Source organism: Cyanistes caeruleus, chromosome 2 (assembly GCF_971803275.1).
Source record: "Cyanistes caeruleus chromosome 2, bCyaCae1.hap1.1, whole genome shotgun sequence".
NCBI classification, from domain to species: domain Eukaryota; kingdom Metazoa; phylum Chordata; class Aves; order Passeriformes; family Paridae; genus Cyanistes; species Cyanistes caeruleus.
In genome coordinates this window covers 120260466-120281919 of record NC_141702.1, presented here as the reverse complement: position 1 = coordinate 120281919, position 21454 = coordinate 120260466, and the positions used below count along the sequence as shown (strand labels likewise).

At 57.7% G+C, this 21454-nt stretch overlaps 1 protein-coding gene across 9 annotated transcripts; it reads right to left on the bottom strand.

Moving 5' to 3' along the window:
* Positions 1-623: 623 nt before the first annotated feature.
* Positions 624-20425, bottom strand: MERTK (MER proto-oncogene, tyrosine kinase). 9 transcript variants are annotated; one of them, XM_086879322.1, is made up of 19 exons: positions 19114-20425; positions 12405-12717; positions 12199-12299; positions 11936-12109; positions 10881-10967; positions 10228-10343; positions 8234-8417; positions 7871-8022; positions 5624-5777; positions 5241-5394; positions 4076-4161; positions 3894-3989; positions 3609-3689; positions 3382-3474; positions 3174-3292; positions 2857-2966; positions 2585-2744; positions 2201-2337; positions 624-1146 (listed from the first exon to the last, which is right to left on the bottom strand). In XM_086879322.1, the coding sequence occupies exons 2-19, from the start codon at positions 12419-12421 to the stop codon at positions 672-674; spliced, it is 2496 nt and encodes an 831-aa protein (XP_086735448.1). In that variant the 5' UTR covers positions 12422-12717; positions 19114-20425; the 3' UTR covers positions 624-671. The 9 variants fall into 9 exon arrangements, with proteins under 9 accessions (XP_086735448.1, XP_086735449.1, XP_086735444.1 ...); XM_086879323.1 differs by lacking the exon at positions 19114-20425 and adding an exon at positions 17990-18291 and having other exon boundaries at positions 5241-5361; positions 5624-5774; XM_086879318.1 differs by lacking the exon at positions 19114-20425 and adding an exon at positions 17990-18105.
* Positions 20426-21454: the final 1029 nt, after the last annotated feature.

Genomic DNA, 21454 nt, shown 5'->3' with positions numbered 1-21454 from the left:
TCCCTTTCCCCAGACCCAAAACGCCTTCCCCAGCTCCTGGACCCCCCGTTCCCAGCCCGGTCTCCCCCAGGGAGAGGCAAGAGGTGCTGGCTCCAGCTCCGGTTGCTGCGCAGCAGCCCCAGCTGTGGAAGCAGCAGAATTCCCCCCAGCAGGGGAAGGGGCAGCAGGGAAGGGCCAGGCCATGGCTGGGGGGCTCCAGCCATCCCGGGACCCCCTCAGGCTCCCGTTTTCCTGGCGTTGCAGCAGGAGCCGTGGTTCCTCGGCACGGGGACGGGATGGATGGAAAGCCGGCCGGGAGAAGGGAATGTGGGAGCACCCGCTGTTTCCCGTGGGGATCTCCTGAGTGTCAAATCCCCCAGCGGGCTCTGTAGAGCTGGAGCCCTCACCATCCCGGGGGCTGCCCGTCCCACAGACCTTAACAGGCCATGAAAAAGGGGGAAAACAGCGGGCCCTGCAAGGCCAGCTGCCCCCTCAGCACCACCCGCCCCACCCTGCCCTGCTCCTTTTGGAAAAGATGAATAATTACAGCAAAATAATTCCACTGTTAATTCCAAACCCCCGGGACTTCAGCCCAGGGACGAGCTCCCGGGGAGAGCCAGCAAAACCGTGCAGGAGATAATAAATAAAAGAGACGAGCGTTTATTAAAATATTCCCTCTGTGTCCTTGCCGCTCACACCGCTCCCAGCGGCGCTTCCGAGTCCTCCCCGCGGCTCCCGGCCCGCGGCCGCTCCGACACCGGCAAAGTGCCGGCCTGGCTCCATCGGCTGCCCGCCTCCGAGCCCCGGCAGGGAAGCAGCGGCACGTAGGGCTCCTCCACGGGGCCACCGAGCTGCTCCTCCACCACGTACCTGGCGTCCCACGCCTCGCCGGGATGCACATCCACGGCCACCAGCGCCGCCTCCGCGCCGGGCGAGCCGGGCTCCGACGCCTCCGCGGCGTCCAAATCCGAGTCCGCTTGCGGGAAGCCCGAATCCTGCGTGGAGTCCGGGCTCTGCTCGGGAAGGCCGGTGTTGATGTAGATGATGTCCCCGCAGGCTTTGGCGCTGGGCAGGTTTTCCAGCAGCTTCTCCAGCTGGCCTTTGAGCTGGGAGAAGGTGGGGCGGGTGGCGGGGTCGGCTCTCCAGCACTCGGACATTATTTCGTACCTGGAAACCGGGAGAGGAGTGCGGCTGACAGAGGATCCCGGCATCCCAGGATGGTCTGGTTTGGAAGGGACCTTGGAGATCATCCAGTCCCACCCTGCTGCCATGGGCAGGGGCACCTCCCAGCATCCCAGGCTGCTCCAAGCTGTCCTTGAACACTTCCAGGGATGGAGCAGCCACAGCTTCTCCAGGCAGCCTGCACTTCTCTGGATCAGGGCAGGTATGGGGGCCAATTCCCAGCTTCCCTCCAAGCTGGGCAAGCCTTGAAATTCCCATCAAATCAAGAGTGAAACCAACTCTCTCTGCTCTGGCTGTTTCCCAAGGGCATGGATTTATCAGCCCAAGCTGCTGTTAGAATGTGAGAAGTGTTCCAGTGCAGCCCTGGGATCTGTTCCCTGGGATCTGTTCCCTGGGAACATCCCAGCCCTGTGTGTGGATGTCAGGGAGCCCTGGAAGCTCCCAGAACATCCCTGCCAGCCTCTCTGCCCTCCAGCAGGCCCAACTCTTAGAGGTTCCTGCACTGCTTCCTTCAGGAACAGGCAGTGGAGAGGAGCCTTTTAGGAAATGTTTGACTTTGTTTATCCGCTTGGGATTCAGAGCTCTCGGCCATGGGGGGTTAAAGCATTTTTTAGTTCTAATGGCACTGGGGGAGAAACTCAGGAAAGAAGTTTGGAAGAAAGGCCTTTGCTGAGCTGCTCAGAAATCCAAAGGTTTGTGTGTTCTGCGTTTCCCTTTTCCAGGGGGACACAGATTTACAGATTTGAGGCAAGGAAGGGCCCTAGAGGGAGTTTTGTGGGACAAAGAGGAGCATCACCAGCCAGGACCTTTCGGCCAAACCAAACCCAAAACTCAAGAACTGAAATACTAACAAGTCCCATCACTGACTGCTCCTGGTGACCTTGCCAGCCCCACAAAGCCGTTGTTTCCCTCAGGACATTTGTTGGGATTTTTTTGCCTGGAGTTCAGCAGATGCTGACCCACGCTCTGCTCCAGGCTTTCCATTGAGGGGCTCGTTCCTAGGAAAAGCCATTTTCCCAGCTGGCATCCCGGGACTCACAGCTCATCCAGGCAATCCTCGGGTTTCTTCAGGCGCTGCCCGTGGAAGAGGTACTCGTAGATCTCGTGGTTCTGCACGCCCGGGTACGGCGTCATCCCGCGCGTGGCGATCTCCCACATGGTGACGCCGAATGCCCACTGCCGGCACAAAGGGAGAGGCCGAGGCTCAGGGGACCCTTCCAGGAGGGATGAATGAACCTTTTCACGGGGAAAGGTCACCGCCTGGCGTCCGAGGGACAACGGGCAGAGCTGCGGCGCTCCCCAACCCGGGAATGAGCTGGGAGGCCAGCGGCCCACTCGAGGGCCGCTCCCACGGCTCCCGCGCTTCCGGGGAGCGACAGGAGCGCGGCGCGGCTCGGCTCGGCCCGGCGGCACCGGGACCCACCACATCGCTCTTGGTGGTGTAGACACGGTCAGCCAGGGACTCGAGGGCGATCCACTTGACCGGCATCTTGGCGATGCGGCCCTGCCGGTAGTAATCGCCGCTGTAGATCTTCTTGGAGAGGCCAAAGTCTGCCACGCACACCGTCATGTCATCCCGCAGCCTGGGGACACACACGCGGCCTCAGGACAGCCACACGCGCCAGGCTGTGACTCCAGACCGAGGGAAAACACACAGGGTGCGCCCCGTGGGATGGAGCAGGGGAAAAGTCTCACATGCAGTTCCGAGCTGCCAAGTCCCTGTGGAGGAAGTTCCGACTGCTCAGGTATTCCATGCCCAGGGCGATGTCCACCATGAACTTCACCAGGGTCTGCAGGGGCACAAACTGGGGAGGGAAGGTGGGGGCTGCACGGCGTCGATCCAAAAGGTTTCCCTGTCCAGGGCTGCCATCCTGGGATGAGCCCACGGCAGCAGACCAGCTCCTGTCCCTCAGACCGTGCCGTTCCTTAACCCACGAGCCTGCAGGAGCTGCGGAGGGCGATTCCCCTCCCACCTCGATCCCACCCCACCCTCTGCTCCCGCTGCTCCCTACCTGGGGAGCCATTTCCAGGCGGGAGCGCAGCAGGAAGCTGTGCAGGTCCCCGTATTTCATGAAGGGCAGGATCACCATGGGCTTGGGCACCTGCAGGGAGCTCAGCTCGATGCACACCCCTGGGAAACACGGACAACTCACACAGCGCCCTGGGAAAAGGGATCCAGCTCCACCCAAAGCCCGGCTGGAGGGCGGCAAGGGACGGTACCCAGGAGCTTGATGACGTTGGGATGGTCAAAGTCCTTCATGCATGCCGCCTCGCTGAGGAACTCCTCGATCTCCCTTTGGGAAAAGTTGTCCACTGGGAAGCAGAGAGAAAGGAAGGGCTTTAAAGCCCCCAAACGGTGGCAGGATGCCGCTCCTGAGAGGGGCACTGGGAATGTTGGTGTCCAGTGGGACAGACGTCAGGTCCCGTGGGGCAGGGAGACAACTCACACTTCATGGTCTTCACAGCCACCTTCTGCGGGGGCCCCTCGGGCTGGCTGAGCCGTCCCTCCATCACGGACCCGAACTCCCCTGCACCACAGGGAAGAAGGAATCCCTTCATCCCAAGCACCACCTTCCAGGACATCACCAGATCCCCAAGATCTGGAGTGCTCCAGGCTGAAAGGCTCATTCCTCACAGGAGGAATTGTCACACGTTGTGACAGGAGGACAAGCTGGGCTGACAGAGCTCCCCTGCCCGTGGCAGGAGGTTGGGATGACAGGAGCTTTACTCACCCTCTCCCAGGACCTTTCCCAGGCTCAGGGCATTCCTGTCCACAACAACATCCTGCAGCTTCTGCTGGAGCTCCCTGCTGACACCCAGGCTTCCCACTGCAGGAGAGGGGGACAGCAGCTCAGGCAGCTGCCGCCAGGCTCCCCCTCCAGCCCCTCGCAGAGGGAGAGAAGCGTGTCCTTACGGCTCAGCTCCACGGCTCTCCGGCAGTAGGACTTCTTGGCAGTGTAGCTCACTGCCAGCTCCGAGTCGTTCCTGCTGAAGGCATTCCTGAGGGAACACAAACACATCTGCTGTGCCTGGACGTGGAAGGAGGCGGTGTGGCAGGGGCAGGAGCCCAGGGGATCCGCAGGAAAAGGGGAAATTCATGTTCCATTTCCTTTTTCCTGGATCACGCCTGCGACGTCTGGGCAAAACAACAGCTCCACAAACACCACTGAAGCATCAAGGAGCAAGTCACGGGAGGAACTCCTCCTTTGGGGAGGAAGCAGGATACTCATTCCTACTCGAGGAGCAGGAATGCTGCTGGAGGCCTGCAGAGTCCAGCTCTGGGAAACACAGCCAAGGCAGGATGCTGCAGAGCAGGGGAAGACTGGCAATAACCAGTTAGGAAAGGGACCCTCACTTGGTACCAGCTTCCAAAGTGGGAGCAGGGGCAGTTAAACAGCACTTGGGAAGTCACGAGGATGAGTGAGGAGCGCTGGGCTGTTGCAGGAGAGAACAGCCCTTTGTCCGTGTTTTTAAACAATGCTGGGCCATTGAAGCCGGGCGTGGGATGAGGCAGGAGGGTTTCTCCAGGACATGGGATATTATGGAACCACAGAACCACGGAGTTGAAAGGAACCCACCAGGATCGTCCAGTCCAGCTCCTGGCCCTGCACAGACACCCCAAAATCTCACCCTGGGCATCCCTGGCAGCGCTGTCCAAACGCTCCAGGCAGCCTCAGGGCCTTGCCCGTTCCCTGGGGAGTCTGGGCAGTGCCAGCACCCTCTGGGGGAAGGATCTTCTCCCAAAATCCAGCCTAACCTCCCCTGATACAGCTCCAGACACTCCCTTGGGTCCAGATCACCCTCTGGTGACCAGTGACACCCTCTGCTCTCTCATTTCTGTGCCAAAACACCTCCCCCCACCAGGCTGCACGAGTTCACTTCCCTTTTCAAATTAAGAGTAGTGAGCAAAAGGTGAACTAAGCTGAGCTAAGGAAGGGAGGGGAAGGAAAAACCCACGTAGTCCCTCACCACGGGCACAAAAAACGTCATTTGTGGTAACAACATCTGTTCCCCAGGACAGAATCTTCGTCCCCAAACCCCGCAGGGGCTGGGAGCCGCCCTGTTTCCCATCCCCTTACCCGTATTTTGTCTCCACGCATCGTTTCTGGATGACCACGGACAAGCAGAGGAGGACTCCGACGGCAATTGTCCCGCAGATAAATCCCAGGGCTATGACAAAGGAGTCGGCATTCCCAGAGGCTGGAGTCGAAGAGGGGGCTGAGGTTATTAATCCTAAGAAAATATCCTGTTAATGGAGCTGGTGAAAGAGTCAGGCTGCAGCACCCGGGGTTTGGGGCAGGAATTCCCAGGGGTTCTCAGCGGAGTCCAGAGGGTTACACGGGGGGAAATAAAGGGAATGAGGAGTGAGGCTTTGCTGCTCCCACATCAGGATCCTCGGCTGACGGGGAATGCATGGGAAGGAGGGTGCTGAGATGCCAAAGGGCCTCCTGGACCTCCTTACCCCCGGCAGGGATGAAGATCTCCACGGGAGCGCTGGAAGGTCCCACTCCCCCCTTGGTGACGGCGGCCACGCGGACGGAGCAGGTGGCGTTGGTGGCCACCACGGGCAGCACGGCCGCGCTGCCGTTCAGCCGGGCCTCCTCCGAGACAATCTGCTGCAGGGAGGAAAGCAAGAAACTGCTGGCCTGGGGAAGGCAGGGAAACCAGGGGATTTACTGAGAGTTGTCCCCTTGGCAACCTTTGGAGCTGCTTTGCTTTCCCAGCCCAGAGGAAGCGCAGCACCCGGCTATTTAGGGAGAAGAATGGCCCTGTGTGCGAGGGCCGGATGGGATCGGGAGCGGAGCTGAGCGGCGCTTCCCGTTCAATCCCAGCCTTTCTGGCCCTCTCCGCTCCACAGCAGCAGCGGCCAGGGCCAGGACAGAGGCAGGGGAGGAGCTGACACGGAAGGGAAAGGCTCTGCTGACATGGACTGTGACCCCCAGCCTTTGCTGTGGCCACGGGAGCCCCGTGAGGCTCAGCACCCGCTGATCCCTGTGCTCCTGGTGGGATTGTCCAAGTGCTCTGGAAGCAGATCCTGGGGCAGGTGTTTTCTTCCTCCTGCGGTTTTTGTGTCCAGCTAATTATATTCCAACTTTTTATGCATTTCCTCGGCTGGTACCATGGCAGGAGGCTTGGTAAAATCACAGCAGCCTTTCCCTGTGAATTCCATCCTTTCCTGGTTGTTTCCAGCCGAGAAAGTGCTGCTCCCTGCCGATTTCCAGCTGCAAAACATCTGCCCAAACATCTGGCAGGCTGCTGTGTCCAGCAGCACCCGGCTCCTTCCTGCAGATCCCACAGAAAAAGCAGGAGCCGAGGGGGATCAGTGGGTGAGGAGAGGGAATCAGAGCCGCTCAGAGGGAACCACTTTCTGTTCCCTGTCCCGAAAAAGCCACGGAGACGGATGTGAAACACCCTGGGAACGCGTGGGCACCTGCTGGCCGTGGCAGGAGCTGCTGTCACCTCTGCTCCCACATTCCTGCCTTTTTCCTCCTTGTATCCACATGGGATCCTTCCCCTATCACCAGGCTAAACTGGGATCCTTCCCTGTCCTACAGGGCCCTGCTGTGTCATCTGAGGACAGACCAGACCCTGAGCACAGAGCAGGCCTGATCTGCCAAATTTAGCGGGATTTTATGAGTTTTGTGGTAGTTGAGGAATTTCTTCCCGGCCCAAGTCAGGCAGCTTTGGCTCCAACAAGGACTGCTGGTCAAGGAGGAAAATAAAGCAACTTTTGGGAATTTTCTGGTTGTGGAGAGGCCTGCAGGTGGCCCTGTGACACCGAAATCCGGCGTCTTCCCGACTTTATCCTGCAAAAAACCGGTGGTTATTTTGGGGCAGTCCAGATTTATCCTGTGCAGGGACTTTATTTCACGGAATCGCTCTCACAGGATCACTGAGGTCAGAAATGACTGCTGAGATTGTCGAGTCCAGCCTTAGAAGGAGCTTTTTGAGGAGTCAGAACTCCAGTCTCGTGCCTCAGACTCATGGAAAAATTGAGAACTGGAAAAAAATTTCACTCCATAAGCTGGGAAATAGGACAAAAGCTAACAAACAACAACAACAGCAACGAATCTCCCAGGGCCTAAAGGGCAAGGCCTGGATTTGGCCTTTAGCTGGAGAGAGACAGCTCCTGTCAGCACTTTTATTCCGAGTCACAAGACCATGGTTTTGTTTCCCTGGCTTCATTCAGGCTGGATCTATACGGAGGAGCAAAAGGAGAACAGAAAGTGCAGCATCCGACAAAAAAACGGGGATGAGTCACCATTTCCAGCCTGGCACAGAGGAAGCCAGAGCACAGCTGGATCCATTCCTGCTGTTATCCACAGGCTCTGGAGGGGATCTTTTGCCCAGAGCCCGGGCCAGCCTTGCCCTAGCAAATCCCTGCAGCTACTTCCCAAATCCTAGAAAAGGCAAGCAGGGTGTGCCAGGTGATTTCATGCACTCACACAGAGGCCTTTGGGCCAAAATGTTCCTCGAGCTCTGGAATTCTGTGCTGTGGGTTACAGCAGGATAAATCCCATCTGAGTAAGGAACAACTCAAAATCCAGGGAATGCAAGGCCAGGAGGGGTTTGAAGCCCACACGAGAGCCCAAGACAGCAAAGAAATGAGCTCCAGAAGAATCCGTGGAAGCACCAAAACCCATCCGGACGTCCCTGCTTGGAATTTTTCCAGGATTGAACCGTTCTTCCCCGTTTCCTGGTGACTCACCGTGCCCTCGGAGTTGTGCCACCTGTACCAGATGTGGTAGCCCTGGAGCTCCCCGTGGATCCTCTCCAGGGATGGTCTCTCCCAGCGGATCTCCAGCGAGGAGCTGGATTCGTTGAAGAACACCGTGACGTTCCGCGGCGGCGTGCTGGGAGCTGTGGGGATGCATGGGGAAGGAGGTGAGGGAAGCTGGGAGAATAGGTGAGGAGAAGCGGGAATCTGATGGAAAACTCAACCAGAAAAGTCCATGGAAAACGGGGATGTTTCCTTTCCCACCCCAGGAGCAAGCTGGGCTCCGGAGCTGCCTCTCATCCAGAGGGATTGAAGCAGGGAAACCCTTCCCAGTCCTCACTCCCCGTTTCCTACCTCCCTCGGTGGTGCTGGCCGTTATCCAGGGGCTGAATGCCGACCAGCCGACCTCATTCCCGCAGGAAACACGGATGTTGTACTCTTCCAAGGGCTCCAGCTGCTGGATGTGATACACGTGGGGAGGCACCGAGGTGTGGAAGGGCTGAAGGGAGCCGTTGCCTCTCGGAACAGCTTCCTGGACCTTGAATTGGAAAATCAGCCCAAAAACAGGGATTAGTCAGCAACAACCTGCAGGGAGAGATGTTGGAAAACAGGATCCAGAGCCCTGCCTCCCATTTGAGCTCTGCAGGGAAAGCTCATGGCAGGACATTCACAGGGCACGGGGAGACGGCTCCAGCAGGTGTGGAGCTGGGAACATTCCAGGGATGTTGGGAAGGAGGGAGGGATGATTTGCTGTTTCTTGTGGCATGGAGCAGAAGGAGCCCCAGATAAAATAACCACATCCCAAAAAACCAAAAACAAAACGCACATGGCTGGAAAATGGGATTTATCTCCATGGGATGTCACGGGACCAAGCCCCATCCTTGTCACATTTAGCAGCACGGATGAATTCAACATCCCAAAAACAAGTCCTGCTTTTCACAGGGAGACAAATTTATGGATGTGGAGCCCCCACAGAGGCACCGCAGCTTTCCAGGAAACCTCTCATTTTGTGGGAAGCACTACCTGGACTGGGAGAGAGGGAGGAAAGAGGGAAGAGCAAGAACAAGGACAACCCAACCAAGCCTGCGAAAAGCCTCCAGCCAGGATTTTGGGATGGCAGGACACCTATCCTTATGCTCAATCAAAAGAGCCCCCCAAGGTATCCCAGGATGGTCTCAGCATCTGTTTTACAGCCAAATTATAAAGGAACAGCCTTCCATCCTCAGGTTTTCCTGGAGAAATTCCCAGCAATGCCCAAGTAGATCTTTGGAAGACTCTGCAAGGCCGGTGCTGCTGCAGACACATGCTCGTCCTGCTCGCGCCCTTCCCAGCCAAGCAGCATTCCCAAAGTCAGGATTTGGAAGGGCAGGTTTCCCTCGGCTCCCCATTCCTTACAGGAAGGAGCTGAGGGGTTGCCTGTCTCCTGAAAAAGTCAGGGAATGCCACCCCCACCCCCAAGCTGTCACAAGACGCTCTGAGGGAGGCGAGCAGTGAGCAGAGGAACACACACGGTGCCTCCGGGACCGGACCCTGAGCACCCAGCCCGATCCTCAACCCTCTTCTGAGGATAATCCATCAAATCCATGGGTTCTGGAAGGAAATCGGGATGTTTGCAAACTGTAATGGTTGGAATTGGCAGGTGGGCCAGCTGCAGCCCTCGGGAATGAGTCACTGGCTCGGTGGGCCCAGGGATTATCCGAGGGGACAGCAGCAAAAGGGCTGAGTCACAGCTGTGTTTTTGCCAGAAACCCTCTCCTGTTTTCCACTTTCAAAGGCCATTTCCTACGGACAGACCGTGAATGTTAAGTCATAGGAAATTCCTTGGCTCTCCACCCCGCTTCCCGAGCTCCGGCTGGGAGGCAGCAGCAGGACACGGCGCTAATATTAGCCCTGGTACCTTTCTTCCCCGAAATTCCTTTCACTTTTACCTGGCTTCAAAGGTCGCCTCTCTCCCAGCTGGAGTGGAGATTTTCCAGGGTAAATTTATGGCTGGAGAGGGACTTGGGACAAGGGAGTGGAGTGACAGGACAAGGGGGAATGACATCCCGCTGCCAGAGGGCAGGGATAGATGGAATATTGGGAATAAAACACTCCCTGTGAGGCCGTGGCACGGGCTGCCCGGAGAGGCTATGGCTGCTCCATCCCTGGAAGTGCCCAAGGCCAGGCTGGAGCAACTGGGATAGAGGAAGGTGCTGGAAAGGAGTCGGAACTGGATGATCTTTAAGGTCCTTGCGGCCCAAATCATTCCAGGATTCCGTGAAATCTGCGCAGCTCGTGCCAAACCCCACCAAAGCCTCGGAGCATCCCTGCGGGGCAGCTGTGGGGATCTGGGAATTCCGGGCGCTCACCTGGACACTGCAGCTGTTCAAGGCAGAGAAGGCATCAAAGCCCGGCTCCCAGGATATCCTGATTCCATGGGCTGTCCTGTTGAGGACCCGCACGCTGCCGGGAGCCGATGGAATTCCTGCAGGGAGAAGCCAGGGAAGCCTGAGCACAAACCCGGCGTGGTGGCTTTTCCCTGCGGCTCCCGGGGCTCGGCCTGTGACCCCACATCCCAATTCTGCGGATGTGCCGGACCACCGGATAGGGAAGCACAAAAATGTCACTTTCAGGACTATTTTGGCCGTTTCTATATTTGTGACCACTCTGGGCAGCTCAAAGGCCACGATTTATTTTGGGGAACACCTTCCTCACTTTGCCGGAGCGGCTCCCATCAGGAATGTCAGCAATTTCCACTGTTTCCTATGGAAAATTCCTATGGAGCACCGCCCTGCTTATGAAGGAAGGAAGGAAAGGAGCAATGCAGCCTTTCCAAATTCTACTTTGAAGCTGACAGCTTGGCTTTCAGGTTTAGATTTTGGTGCTCCCTCCCCCATCCCAGTGCTGGGATGACCAAAGCGGGACGAGCACATTACAACGGGATCCCACTGGGTTTTAATTCCAGGACTGAGGGATGAGCGCTGGCATGTGGGGAGACTCGGACACAGCAGTGGGAGCTGACCTTTGATGTTGACCTGGCCCGGGCTGGATGCAGTCAGGCCTTTGCTGTTGTGGGCCTCGCAGCTGAACAGCGCCGGCTCGCTGAGTCCTGCCGGGAAAACACAGCCCCTGGATATCCCAAACCATCCCGAGCCCGGCAGCTCCCCAGCAGCAAACACCCAGGGTTTCCTTTCCCAGCCCGGTCTCACTTCCCCCCCGTGCCCCTTCCGCTGCCCGGGGGTGACCCAGGCTCCGGCTGCCCCCGGCACGGTGTGCACGGCGGGGACGCGATGTCCCTTGCACAAGCCCCTGAGGAAGGGGCTGCTCTCCCTCCAAAAGGGGGAAGGCAGAAAGCAGAAGAGCCCCAGTCAGATGATTCGGTGCTGGTCACAGACCCGCAGCTGACGGCGGAGAGGGAGCGCTGGGAATTCCCGAGGCCGGATTCTCCCGGCCCGGCTGAGCCCAGCCCGGCTTTGGGATCCCTGTCCCGTGCCGCAGGGTGCCGGGGCTCCCGGGCCGGGAGAAGCTCCGATGACCCAACCGAGCGGGTGCCAGGCGGATGCGAGGCCGTCCAAGAGGAGTGAGTCGCTTCTTCCGGCTTTCACTGCCTTTTAAAGGCCACTGCATGCCAAGGCCAGGCAATTACAGCCCAGCTCCTAATTAACCACCGGCCTCCTCCTCACCAGCAGAGCAAGCAATACCCCAGTGGGGTTTATGGGACACCAAGGATCTTTCTCCCCGTGTCCCACCAGCTGCACAGGGGCACAGGGGGCATCCCAAACTCTTCCAGGGACACAAAGTGGGCACCAACCAACATTCCAGGGGCCCAGGAGAGCAGCCAGGTTCCCACTGGCACAGCCAGAGGCTGGCGGAAAATCCGCTGCTCACTCAGGAACGAGCCGATTGAGTATCCCTCTTCCAAGGAAGGGGATTTCTGGCAGCAGCCAGAGGGGGTTGGATGGAGCTTCCTGCCTCCCCAGGGCTGGGAACAGCCCCTCCTGGCAGGGACAGGCTCTGGGATGGCACAGGGCACGTTCCCAGCAGGGACGTTCCACGGCAGCGACGCTCCCCGCTCACCTGGCACGGTCAGGACCGACGGGGAGATGTGGGGTTTGTGGTTGAGCTGGATGTTGTTCTGGAACCAGTAGATCTCCACGGGCTCCGGAGGTCCCACGGCCTGGCACGTCAGGTTGAAGGGGCTGTTCCTGGTGACGTTCAGCTGCTCGGGCTGGCGGATGAAGTGCGGGAGACCTGCACGGACACAGGGAAGCGAAGGATTCCCCGTTTCCAGCTCCCCGGTCGCTGAGCCGGGACACAACTCCACAGCTGCTCCAGCTCACCTTCCAGCTGCACCAGGATGGGATCCGACACCACCTCCACGCCGGAGACGTTGAGTTTGCAGACGTAGGAGCCGTTATCCGAGCGCTGGGCGCCCAGGATGCTGCCGGACAGGACGGACACCCCCTCAGGCCTGGTGGCTTCCCACCTTCCCTGGGAGCCGGCCCTCGGGCCACCCCTCCTTCCCACCTGCTCCGGCAGCGCTCACCTGAAGGTGGAGGTCATGGCCACCTCCTCCTCGTCAGGGATCTCAAAGTGGCTGCTGGCGATGCGATCCAGCACGTGCAGCTCCCTGCCGTCCTTCCAGAGGGAAATTCCCGGGGCATCGGGCCGGAGCAGCTCCTGAGGCACTTTGATGGAGCAGTTGAAGGTGACGTCCTTGTGCTCGTTGATGACCACGTGTCGCACGGTGGGGTTGAAGCTGAGCTGGCCCACGGGCTCCTCCCTGGTGCTCCGGTGCTGGGAACGCCGGGAATGCGCCGACAGGTACAGCCTCACACCTCCTTCTCCATCAGCATCCTCTGCAAGGGAACACCTGGGCTGTGGCACCACCACCAGCAAATCTGGGACACCTCGCAGCAAAACAACCCCACTGCTTCTGAGAATGATTAAAGGCAGATCATTCCTGTTTCCCAAAACATTGTCCCAGGATTCTGTACGGGCAGCACCTCCAAAAAAGCCCTTTTTAAAACAAACAGGGGCAGGCCAAGCTAAAGAAAACACTCAGCCACGTTTCTCTGGGAGCTGTTCCTGCTGCATTACACCCCCGGGACTGGAATATAAAAGGATCCCTGGGCAGCAGGAATTTGGGACTTTACTCCAGCAAACCCCTTGTGGGGCCTCATCCGAAGCATTTTCAGCTGGGGCAGAGGAAGAGCTCCCGGCTGGAATTTTGCTGATTTTAGGCTCTGCCAGGAGCCTGTCCCTTCCCAGGGCAGGGAGAGCGGGACACGCTCTGAGTCAACTTCTGCTAAGTGCCTGCACTGCTCTGCCTTTCCCAGGAAAAGAGCTGCAGGCGGATGAAGAAATGCCTTTGGACAGCGTCTAGGAGCCAGCTGCTGCTCACTGTTGCTCCCCCAGGGTCTTCTCCCGCATTTTTTCCCAAGGGAAAACTCTTTTTGAGGATTTCGTACCCCCTCTCTTCCAAATCACCGAATGGCATTTTCACCCCCCTCTCCCAGCCACGGCCGAGATGAAGAGCAGCTCCACTGAAAGGAATCCTAAATCTCTTCCAAAAATCAGTGTGATTTTGAGGAGACCAGATCTAGGGGATGCTCCGGGTTGGAGGCTGGTCTTCCCGGACCATTTCTGAGCTTCCTGAGGCTTTCCCAGCCATCAGCAATCCCGAGCCGAGTGCTAAATCTCCCTTTCAGCCAGCAGAGGCATTGTGCCAGACAGGAATTTCACCTAAATTAATTCCTTTTTCCAAGAAAGAAAAGCCAATCAACCACTCGCAGTTTAAAAGATAAAGAAAGCCCAGGTTTCATTGAACCTGAGCTCAGCCGAGTTTGTTTTTTGGGCAGGTTTTTAGCCCTCAAACATCAAACAACAAGTTTTTAAAGCTACGTCATCACCGTTGTGAGTAATGGGGCACGAGCCTGGCGTGTTTTTCCCGGAGCCAAGAAACACAGCCCAGTTTTGAGGTTGGATATATCCCTTTGCTAAACCTCTCCCTATTTTTAACCCTCGAGAAATGCTGCTGGAGGACAGGGTTTTTCACTCCAGAGGGAAGGGGGAGGCTCTGCCTGCCTCTCCCGCAGCACAATGGGTTTCCCTTTCAGGAAAAAAACAAAACAAACAAACAAAAAGAGCCGCAGCTTTTCCAACCTGCGTGCCTGAGCCTCCCCATCCCGACACAAACAGAGCCCGTGGGAGCTGTGCAGAGCTGCAGGGACAGGGATAGCTCCCAAAGGATCTGCTAAACACAAACAAGCAGAGACCCCAAATTCCCTTCCCTCCCCTGCTGCTCCCGGAGTCAGCGGGGCTGGAGCCGCTCCCTGCCTGGCACAATCCAGGCTCCAAGTGCTGCTTCCATGCTCCATTCCAAGGGCTCCGGCCGGAGCAGCTCCCCCAGCACGCACCCCTGGCTGGGGAGGATGCATTCGTGTCCTGCCATGGTTTCTGCTCCCCCGGGCTGCTCCAAGCTTCAAGGCAAGGAGCAGGGAGGATCTCAGCCTTGTTTTCACGCTAATTAAGAGGGAAGAGGTGTTTGCTGGCCCGGGAATGAAATGCTTTGCACTCTGACTCATGTGAGCGCAGGAATTCCTCATCTCCAGCGCTGCCTTTGGGTACCCCACGAGTTTGGGATGGGGATATCCTCACGGCACCTTGGGCTGGGTGGCAGGACAGCCCGTGCTGGAGCCCAGAGCAGTTCGGCTGGCTCTAAAGCCCCAGGCTAAAGCCAGGGAGCTGCAAGCCTGTTGTGCCTGCGTGGGGGCAGGAGCAGCTCCCTTCCCAACCACAGCCAGGCCTGAGGCAAAAGCTGGCGTGGAAATGAAACCGCTCGCAAGGGCACTGCCGCTCTCCTGGAACACCTGGAATTGCAGTGAAACTCCAGGGCCAGCACAGGCAGATCTGGCTGCACAGATCCTGTGTGCCTTCCTCCCTGGAGAGAGGAATTGTAGCAGGAAAATCGGGCGGGATACATCATTAGGGATGCAGGACGACAAGCGGGGAGCTGCGCACCCTGCGACTGAAACAAGGTTTTTACTGCAGTCATGATGCATCCAGCTCTGCCAAAACGCTGCCTGCATCCCTGGCCCTGGAATTCCCGCTGCTGGCAGTAATTCACCTGCTGACAGCAGCTTCTGCTCAGGCACTGCTGAGCAGGAGGAATGAGGAGCCCCTGCCTGAGGGTTTTCCAGCCTCCCTGTCCCCTGGGAGCTGTGGCAGACCTGCAAGTGTCGGGTTAACGTTGGACTCGATGATCTTTCCCAAGCCAAACAATTCTACAATTGTATGAAATTCATTTTCCCCAGGCTCACACCTGGATCCGAAGAGATTTTCCTTACTCCAACACCTTTTGTACAAACCAGCCCAGGATTCCCGGTTCCATCCACAGAGAGTTCCCCTCGCTGCAGGCTCCTGCTGTGACAGTCAGGACTTTTAACTCCTCCCTGCCCAAAGCAAACACTCACATTCCCGCCTTCCCTGCTAAATTCCATCTGCACAGCGACTCCGAGACCCCCCAGCACCCCTGAGCTCCCCCAGCAGCTCCCAAAGGTCTCCCGCCCTGATCACAGGATTTTTGAAAGTCCAAAAATTACTTTACCTCCTCATTTCTTTCTGCAAATGGGGTTGAAGAGCCACCAAACTGCCTGCACTCCACAGCACCACAAACCGTGGGGATTCCTGAGGATTTTTCCCAGCATCACTACTGGGAAGCTGGCTCATGGCTAATGGGATAAATCCCAGACTGATCTGCCACAGTTTGTGGTCCCTGCCTGTCGTGGTGTCCCTGGCAAGCAGAGGCACATCAGGCAGTGAAGAACTGGGGCAAGACCACGCTGCAGAGGCAGAGCTTTGTCCTGGGACAGCCAAACCATGTCCCAGGACATCCAAATCACATCCCAGAAGAGCCAGACCCTGTGTCCCAGGACAATAAAATCCTGTGTCGCGGGACAGCCACACTATGTGTTTGAGGACAGAGAAACCTCGTGCCCCTGCACAGCCAGATCCCATGTACCAGCACAGCCAGATCCCATGTACCAGCACAGCCAGATCCCATGTACCAGTACAGCCAGATCCTGTGTCCTGGCACAGCCAGATCCTGTGTCCCAGCACAGCCAGATCCTGTGTCCTGGCACAGCCAGATCCTGTGTCCCGGCACAGCCAGATCCTGTGTCCTGGCACAGCCAGATCCTGTGTCCCAGCACAGCCAGATCCTGTGTCCCAGCACAGCCAGCCCCGCTCGGGTGGCGATGCGGGCAGATCCCGGCGGGAGATCCAGGCTCAGCTTTTCCTCGGGCCCGCGCGGGGTGCCCGTGGTGCCCATCCCAGAGCCCGCGGGGAAAGCGCTCCCGGCGGCCCGGCCGAGCTCCGCTCGCCGCCCCCCGTCCCGGGGCCGTGCCCGGTTCCCTCCATGCCCCGCTCCCTCCATGCCCGGCTCCCTCCGTGCCCGGCTCCCTCCATGCCCGGCTCGCTCCGTGCCCGCCGCGGACTCACCGGCCCCTCCGCGGGGCGGGCGCAGGGCCGCCAGCAGCGCCCAGAGCAGCGCCCAGCGCCCGCCGCCCATCGCCCGCCGGCACCGCCAGCGCCGCCGCCTCGCTCCGCCACCGGGACCGGCACAGCTCCGCCACCGGGACTGGAACAGCTCCGCCACCGGGACTGGAACAGCTCCGCCACCGGGACTGGAACAGCTCCGCCACCGGGACCGGCACAGCTCCGCCACCGGGACCGGCACAGCTCCGCCACCCGGAGTTTCAGCGCTCCGCCTCCGGGGCCGGCAGGGCAGCGCTCCCCCAGCGCAGGCAGCAGGCGCAGGGCCGGCAGCGGCCCCGGCAGCGGGACACGCTCCGCTCCGCTCCGCTCCGCCGCGCTCGGGGCCGGCAGCGCCACCGCTCCGCCCCGGCCCGGCCCGGCCCGGCCCGCCTCCCGGCGGGGGAGGGAGCGGGCTGCAGCGGCGCTGCCGAGCCCAGAGCGCTCCCCCGGCACTGCGGGGCCACCGCCGAGCACCGCCGGGAAGGGCCGCATGGGCTTTACACCCCTCCGCCGCCGGGATCCACCACTGCCCTGGGCAGGGCGGGACGGTCCTTCCTGTGAAGGAGTTTTCCCGGTGTCCAACCTAAACCTGTCCTGCCACAGCTTGAGGCAGATTGCTCTTGTCCTGTCACTTGTTAGCTGGGAGCAGAGACCGACTCTCACCCGACTACAACCTCCTCTGCCCCGTTCCTGGCAGTGTCCAAGGTGGATGGGGCTTGGAGCCACTTGGGCCAGTGGAAGGTGTCCCTGCCTTTGTCTAGGTTTAAAGTTTTAGAGTCCTTCCAACCCCAACCATTCCATGATTCAGACACTTGCAGAGAGTGACAAGGTCCCCCTGAACCTCCTTGTCTCCAGGCTGAGCTCCCCCAGCTGCTCCTGGTGCTCCAGACCCTTCCCCACCTCCATTCCCATCTCCGGATACGCTCCAGCGCCTCAAAGTCCTTCTTTTCATGCGAGGCCCAAAATTTCCCCCAGGATTTGCGGTCACACAGGGGGATGGACACTGCCCTGATCCTGTGGCCACTCTGCTGCCATTGCCTCCTCGGGCACCTGGGCACAGCTGGGCTGGCCCTCAGCCACCGCACACCTCGGAGCTCTCCCGGCCGCTCGTCCCCAGCCTGCAGCTCTGCTGCTGTCACCCAGGTGCAGGAGCAGTCACTTCACCCTGTGGGATCTCACCCCCTTGCCATGTGGCACATCCAGCACGGGAATGCTGTGCTGAAGGCACTGCTCCTTCTCACCTGGCCCACAGCAGCAGCACAAGAGGGGACGGGGACAAAAGGGAGGAAAGGAGGAAGACCCAGGTGAAACCAGCATGAGCCACTGATGCAAGGCGAACTGAACACATCTCCTGTGGCACAGGAAGGGAACTGGGGAGGTTCTGGATATTCAGCCCCTGCCCCAACACTTGCATGGGGACGTTTGGGACCAAGGTGTTTCCCCTCCATGGGAAGGGACTGGGATTTGGGGAACCAGCAGGCTGATGATGTGGCTGGAAGGCACTGGTATTTCTCTGCACCAGCCTTTCTTGCTCCCTGAACCCGTGCCACAAGTCACTGCCTGCTGCACTCTTCCCAAAGAATAGAACCATACCTAATCCAGATCGAAGTCTTTTCCAACTGGGAAGAAAAACCTTCTTAAGCTCAGTGGAAAAACCCCAACAAATCACTCCCAGACTTCCCTGACTTGCAAAGCTGCTTATTCACTGCACATTCCCAGGCTTTGGTGACAAGGATTGAATTTTCCTCCCGTCTTCCCACATCTTGAAGCCATCAGCAACCAAGGAAGAGCTCATGGAGTTGGAGGCCCCGAGGAAAGGGGAGAAGGAAAATCCACTAGAACTGCTGCAAGAAGTTGGAGCATCTTCTGTGCAAATCCAGAAGCACTGCTATTCCTCCAGATGCTGGGCACGTTCCCTGTGGATCCACCCAGGGACAGACATTTGTCCCACCCCTGTCACTTGTGGTCAGCCTTTCCCGCAGGAGTGCACTTTGATCTGCCTGCATTCCTCACCGCTCCAATCTCTGTGATTTTTGGGAACAAAGAGGTGGAAAAGCCTTTGTGGGCTGCCCAATGGGAATGGCACTTGCACCAGGATACAGTTGCCCCACTAGCACAGGGTGAGGAAGAGAGGCAGCTTGTGCAAAAGAGGAGTTTAAAAAATAAACAAGAACACGCAGGAGCATAAAGAGGATTTCAGCAGCTCCCAAAAATCCCCCGATTTGGGTCATTGCTTTGCAGCAGGTTGGGTTCTGCTCCAGCTCCTGATCAGAGGGTTTGTGGCACAAGCTGACATGAGGAAGAGGCTGGTGCACGGAGAGGGAGGAAGAAAACAGAGAGGAGAAATCACAAGAGAAGCTCTCGGGCGAGGTTAGTGATAGGAAAAGCCTGGAAGCAGCTGGCAGGAGCCAGTCTGACCCCTCTGGCTCTTGGATACCTCGCTGCCATGCTCCTGCTCCTCACGGCACATGGAATACTGGAGTGGCCTTTTTTGGAGCAGGTGACAGATTTCCAACCTCAGAGCCCAAACTCAACAGTTGCTGGCGGGTTTCCACACAAACCACTCGTGGCTTTTGGCCCCCGACTCTCCAGATCTCCCCAAGCAGCATCCCCCATTCCCGCTGCCCGGGGTTGGGAATCAGCTGGCATTTGGCCCTAAGAATTCCTCCTGGGGGTCAGGGAAAAAGGCACCTGATGTCAAAGGAAGGAGGGACAACCTTTCCTGGAAACAAAGGCTGCCTGTCTGAGCGGCAGGGTCGGCCCTGAAACAGCGAAACCAGTCTCTATCCGAGGTTATCCGATCATCCCCAGCAAGGAGGAGTCCCTGTTTTCCTGCTGCTCCACGGGGAGAGATCCTTATCCTCACGGCTTCTGCTGCCTAGCTGAGCAGTTCTAACCCTCTCCACAGGGATCCTCAGCTCTCCCTCGGTGGGATCCCAGCGATGCAGGTGCCTGACTCTGACCCTTTTCTTGCAGTTTCACTCCAGGGCATCGACTCCGTTTCCTCACCAGACTTTTGGGAGGCCTCGGAGTCAACACAACCCTTGGGAAATCGGATTGTTTAGCAGAAATGGCATTCGGCAATCACACTTGTGGGCTTTTATTTGCTGAGGGGTTTTTTCCCCCCCCTGGTTATTTCTGTGTTTGTATTTTCATTTTGCTAAATTGTTCCTTTATTTCTGCTTCCTCTTTGGGCCTATTTTTATTTCGATTCGCAGGGGCTCCTGCTCTTTCACATGCCAAACTCCTTTGGCAACACGTCCTTAGCTGAGGGCAGCTGGCCCGTTTGTGCTCAGTGCTAAACCCCAGGCACAGGATGCAGCTCCCAAACAATTTGCAAGGAAAATGGAACATTTTGTGATGCCACTAAAATGCCTTTTTCTTGCTGTGCCTGCTCTGGGCACCGGGACACGCTGCGGCTCTTACCGGGCACATCCTGTCCCTTGGCTCAAGCTGGTCCTTCCCAGGACAATTTCTCCTGCTCTGCAAATCATTTTGCAAAAGCAAAGGTTGGACATTGGCTTTTCCCATCCTGCTTCTCCTTTCTGAGAAGTGCTTCTGTCCCAACTTAAACCAAAGAACCCCAGGATGTTTTCGATTCATTCACAGCTTCTCCCTTCTTTGATTATTGTGAAACTCACGTCTTGAAAAGAAATCATTTGCTCTTTCAGTTCCCACCCAGGTACTCCATACAGGTTTTAGAGGAGGGTTAGATGGGATATTGGGAAGAAATCCTTCCCTGTGAGGGTGAGGAGGCACAGGTTGTCCAGAGAATCTGTGGCTGTCTCATCCCTGGAAGTGTCCAGGGATGGGGCACAAATCCCATGAGAACAGAAAGGGCTGTAAAGCACTGCAAGAGGCTGCCCAGGGAAGTGCTGGAGTCATCATCCCTGGAATTGTTCAAGAAAAGCCAAGTGGATGTGGCACTTGACGCCGTGGTTTAGTGGTGAACGTGGTGGTGGTGGTGGTGATGGCTGAGGGTTGGACTGGATGATCCGAAAGGTCTTTCCCAACCTTAACTCCCACCCAGGAGGGAGAGGGGATGACATAATCTCCCTCCCCAAAATTCCAGACAGAGCAGCCCCTCCTGTGTGCCAGGAGCTGGGATTTTGGCTGGGATAAGTCAGCTCACACAGATTTATGCTAATCTGTGTCACGAGCACGTGGAATGTTGGGAAGAGGGTTGTACCCATGCTCGGGGGTGGCTGCAGAAGCCCCCACAAAGTTTCTTAAGCACTGTATCAGAGAATTCCAGAATCCCAGAATGTTTTGGGTTGGGAGGGACCTTAAAGATGATCCAGTCTGCCCCTGTTTCCACTATCCCAGGGTGCTCCAAACTCTGTTCAGCTTGGTCTGGAGCACTCCCAGGCATGGGACAGCCACAGCTGCTCTGGGCCAATGTCCATGTCTCAAACACGGCCAGCCGTGGAACCTGACAGGGATTGCTGGGAATAACGGGCAGGGATTGTTGGAAATAATGGACAGGGATTGCTGGGAATAACGGACAGGGATTGTTGGGAATAACGGACAGGGATTGCTGGGAATAACGGACAGGGATTGCTGGGAATAACGGACAGGGATTGCTGGGAATAACAGACAGGGATTGTTTGGAATAACGGACAGGGATTGTTGGGAATAATGGACAGGGATTGTTGGGAATAACGGACAGGGATTGCTGGTACTAAATGCCAGGGAAATGAACAAGATGTGACCGGAGAAAGGGCCATGCAGAAGTAGGGCAGGGCTTTTCTGGGACAAACATCCTTGTTCCAGTTCAAGGAGACATAACAACAACAAAAAAAGGCAGTGTCAGCACTGAATTCTTTCTTCCTTTATTTCCTGGAGCCCCTTCAGGCACTGGAAGGGGCTCTAAGGTTTTCCTGGAGGCTTTTCTTTTCCAGGTGAACACTCCCAATTCTGACGGAGATTGAGCCTAAGGCTGGAGCCATCTCCATCCCACCTCCCTTCAGAGAAGGAGTCTAGCAAACAAGGGGGCTCATTCTCACTCTTTCCTGCCTTTTACATCCCTGGTTTCTATAAAGATCACTCTACACGGAT

Bases quoted from the DNA above. Each gene is read 5' to 3' on its own strand.
- MERTK (XM_086879314.1), bottom strand. From the start codon at position 16,430: ATGGGCGGCGGGCGCTGGGCGCTGCTCTGGGCGCTGCTGGCGGCCCTG. The intron at 2,745-2,856 runs GTGAGACTTTTC...GTGTGTCCCCAG, and splicing joins TTGGCAGCTCGGAACTGCAT to GCTGCGGGATGACATGACGG. The intron at 1,147-2,200 runs GTGAGTCCCGGG...CCCGGTTTCCAG, and splicing joins GAGGATTGCCTGGATGAGCT to GTACGAAATAATGTCCGAGT.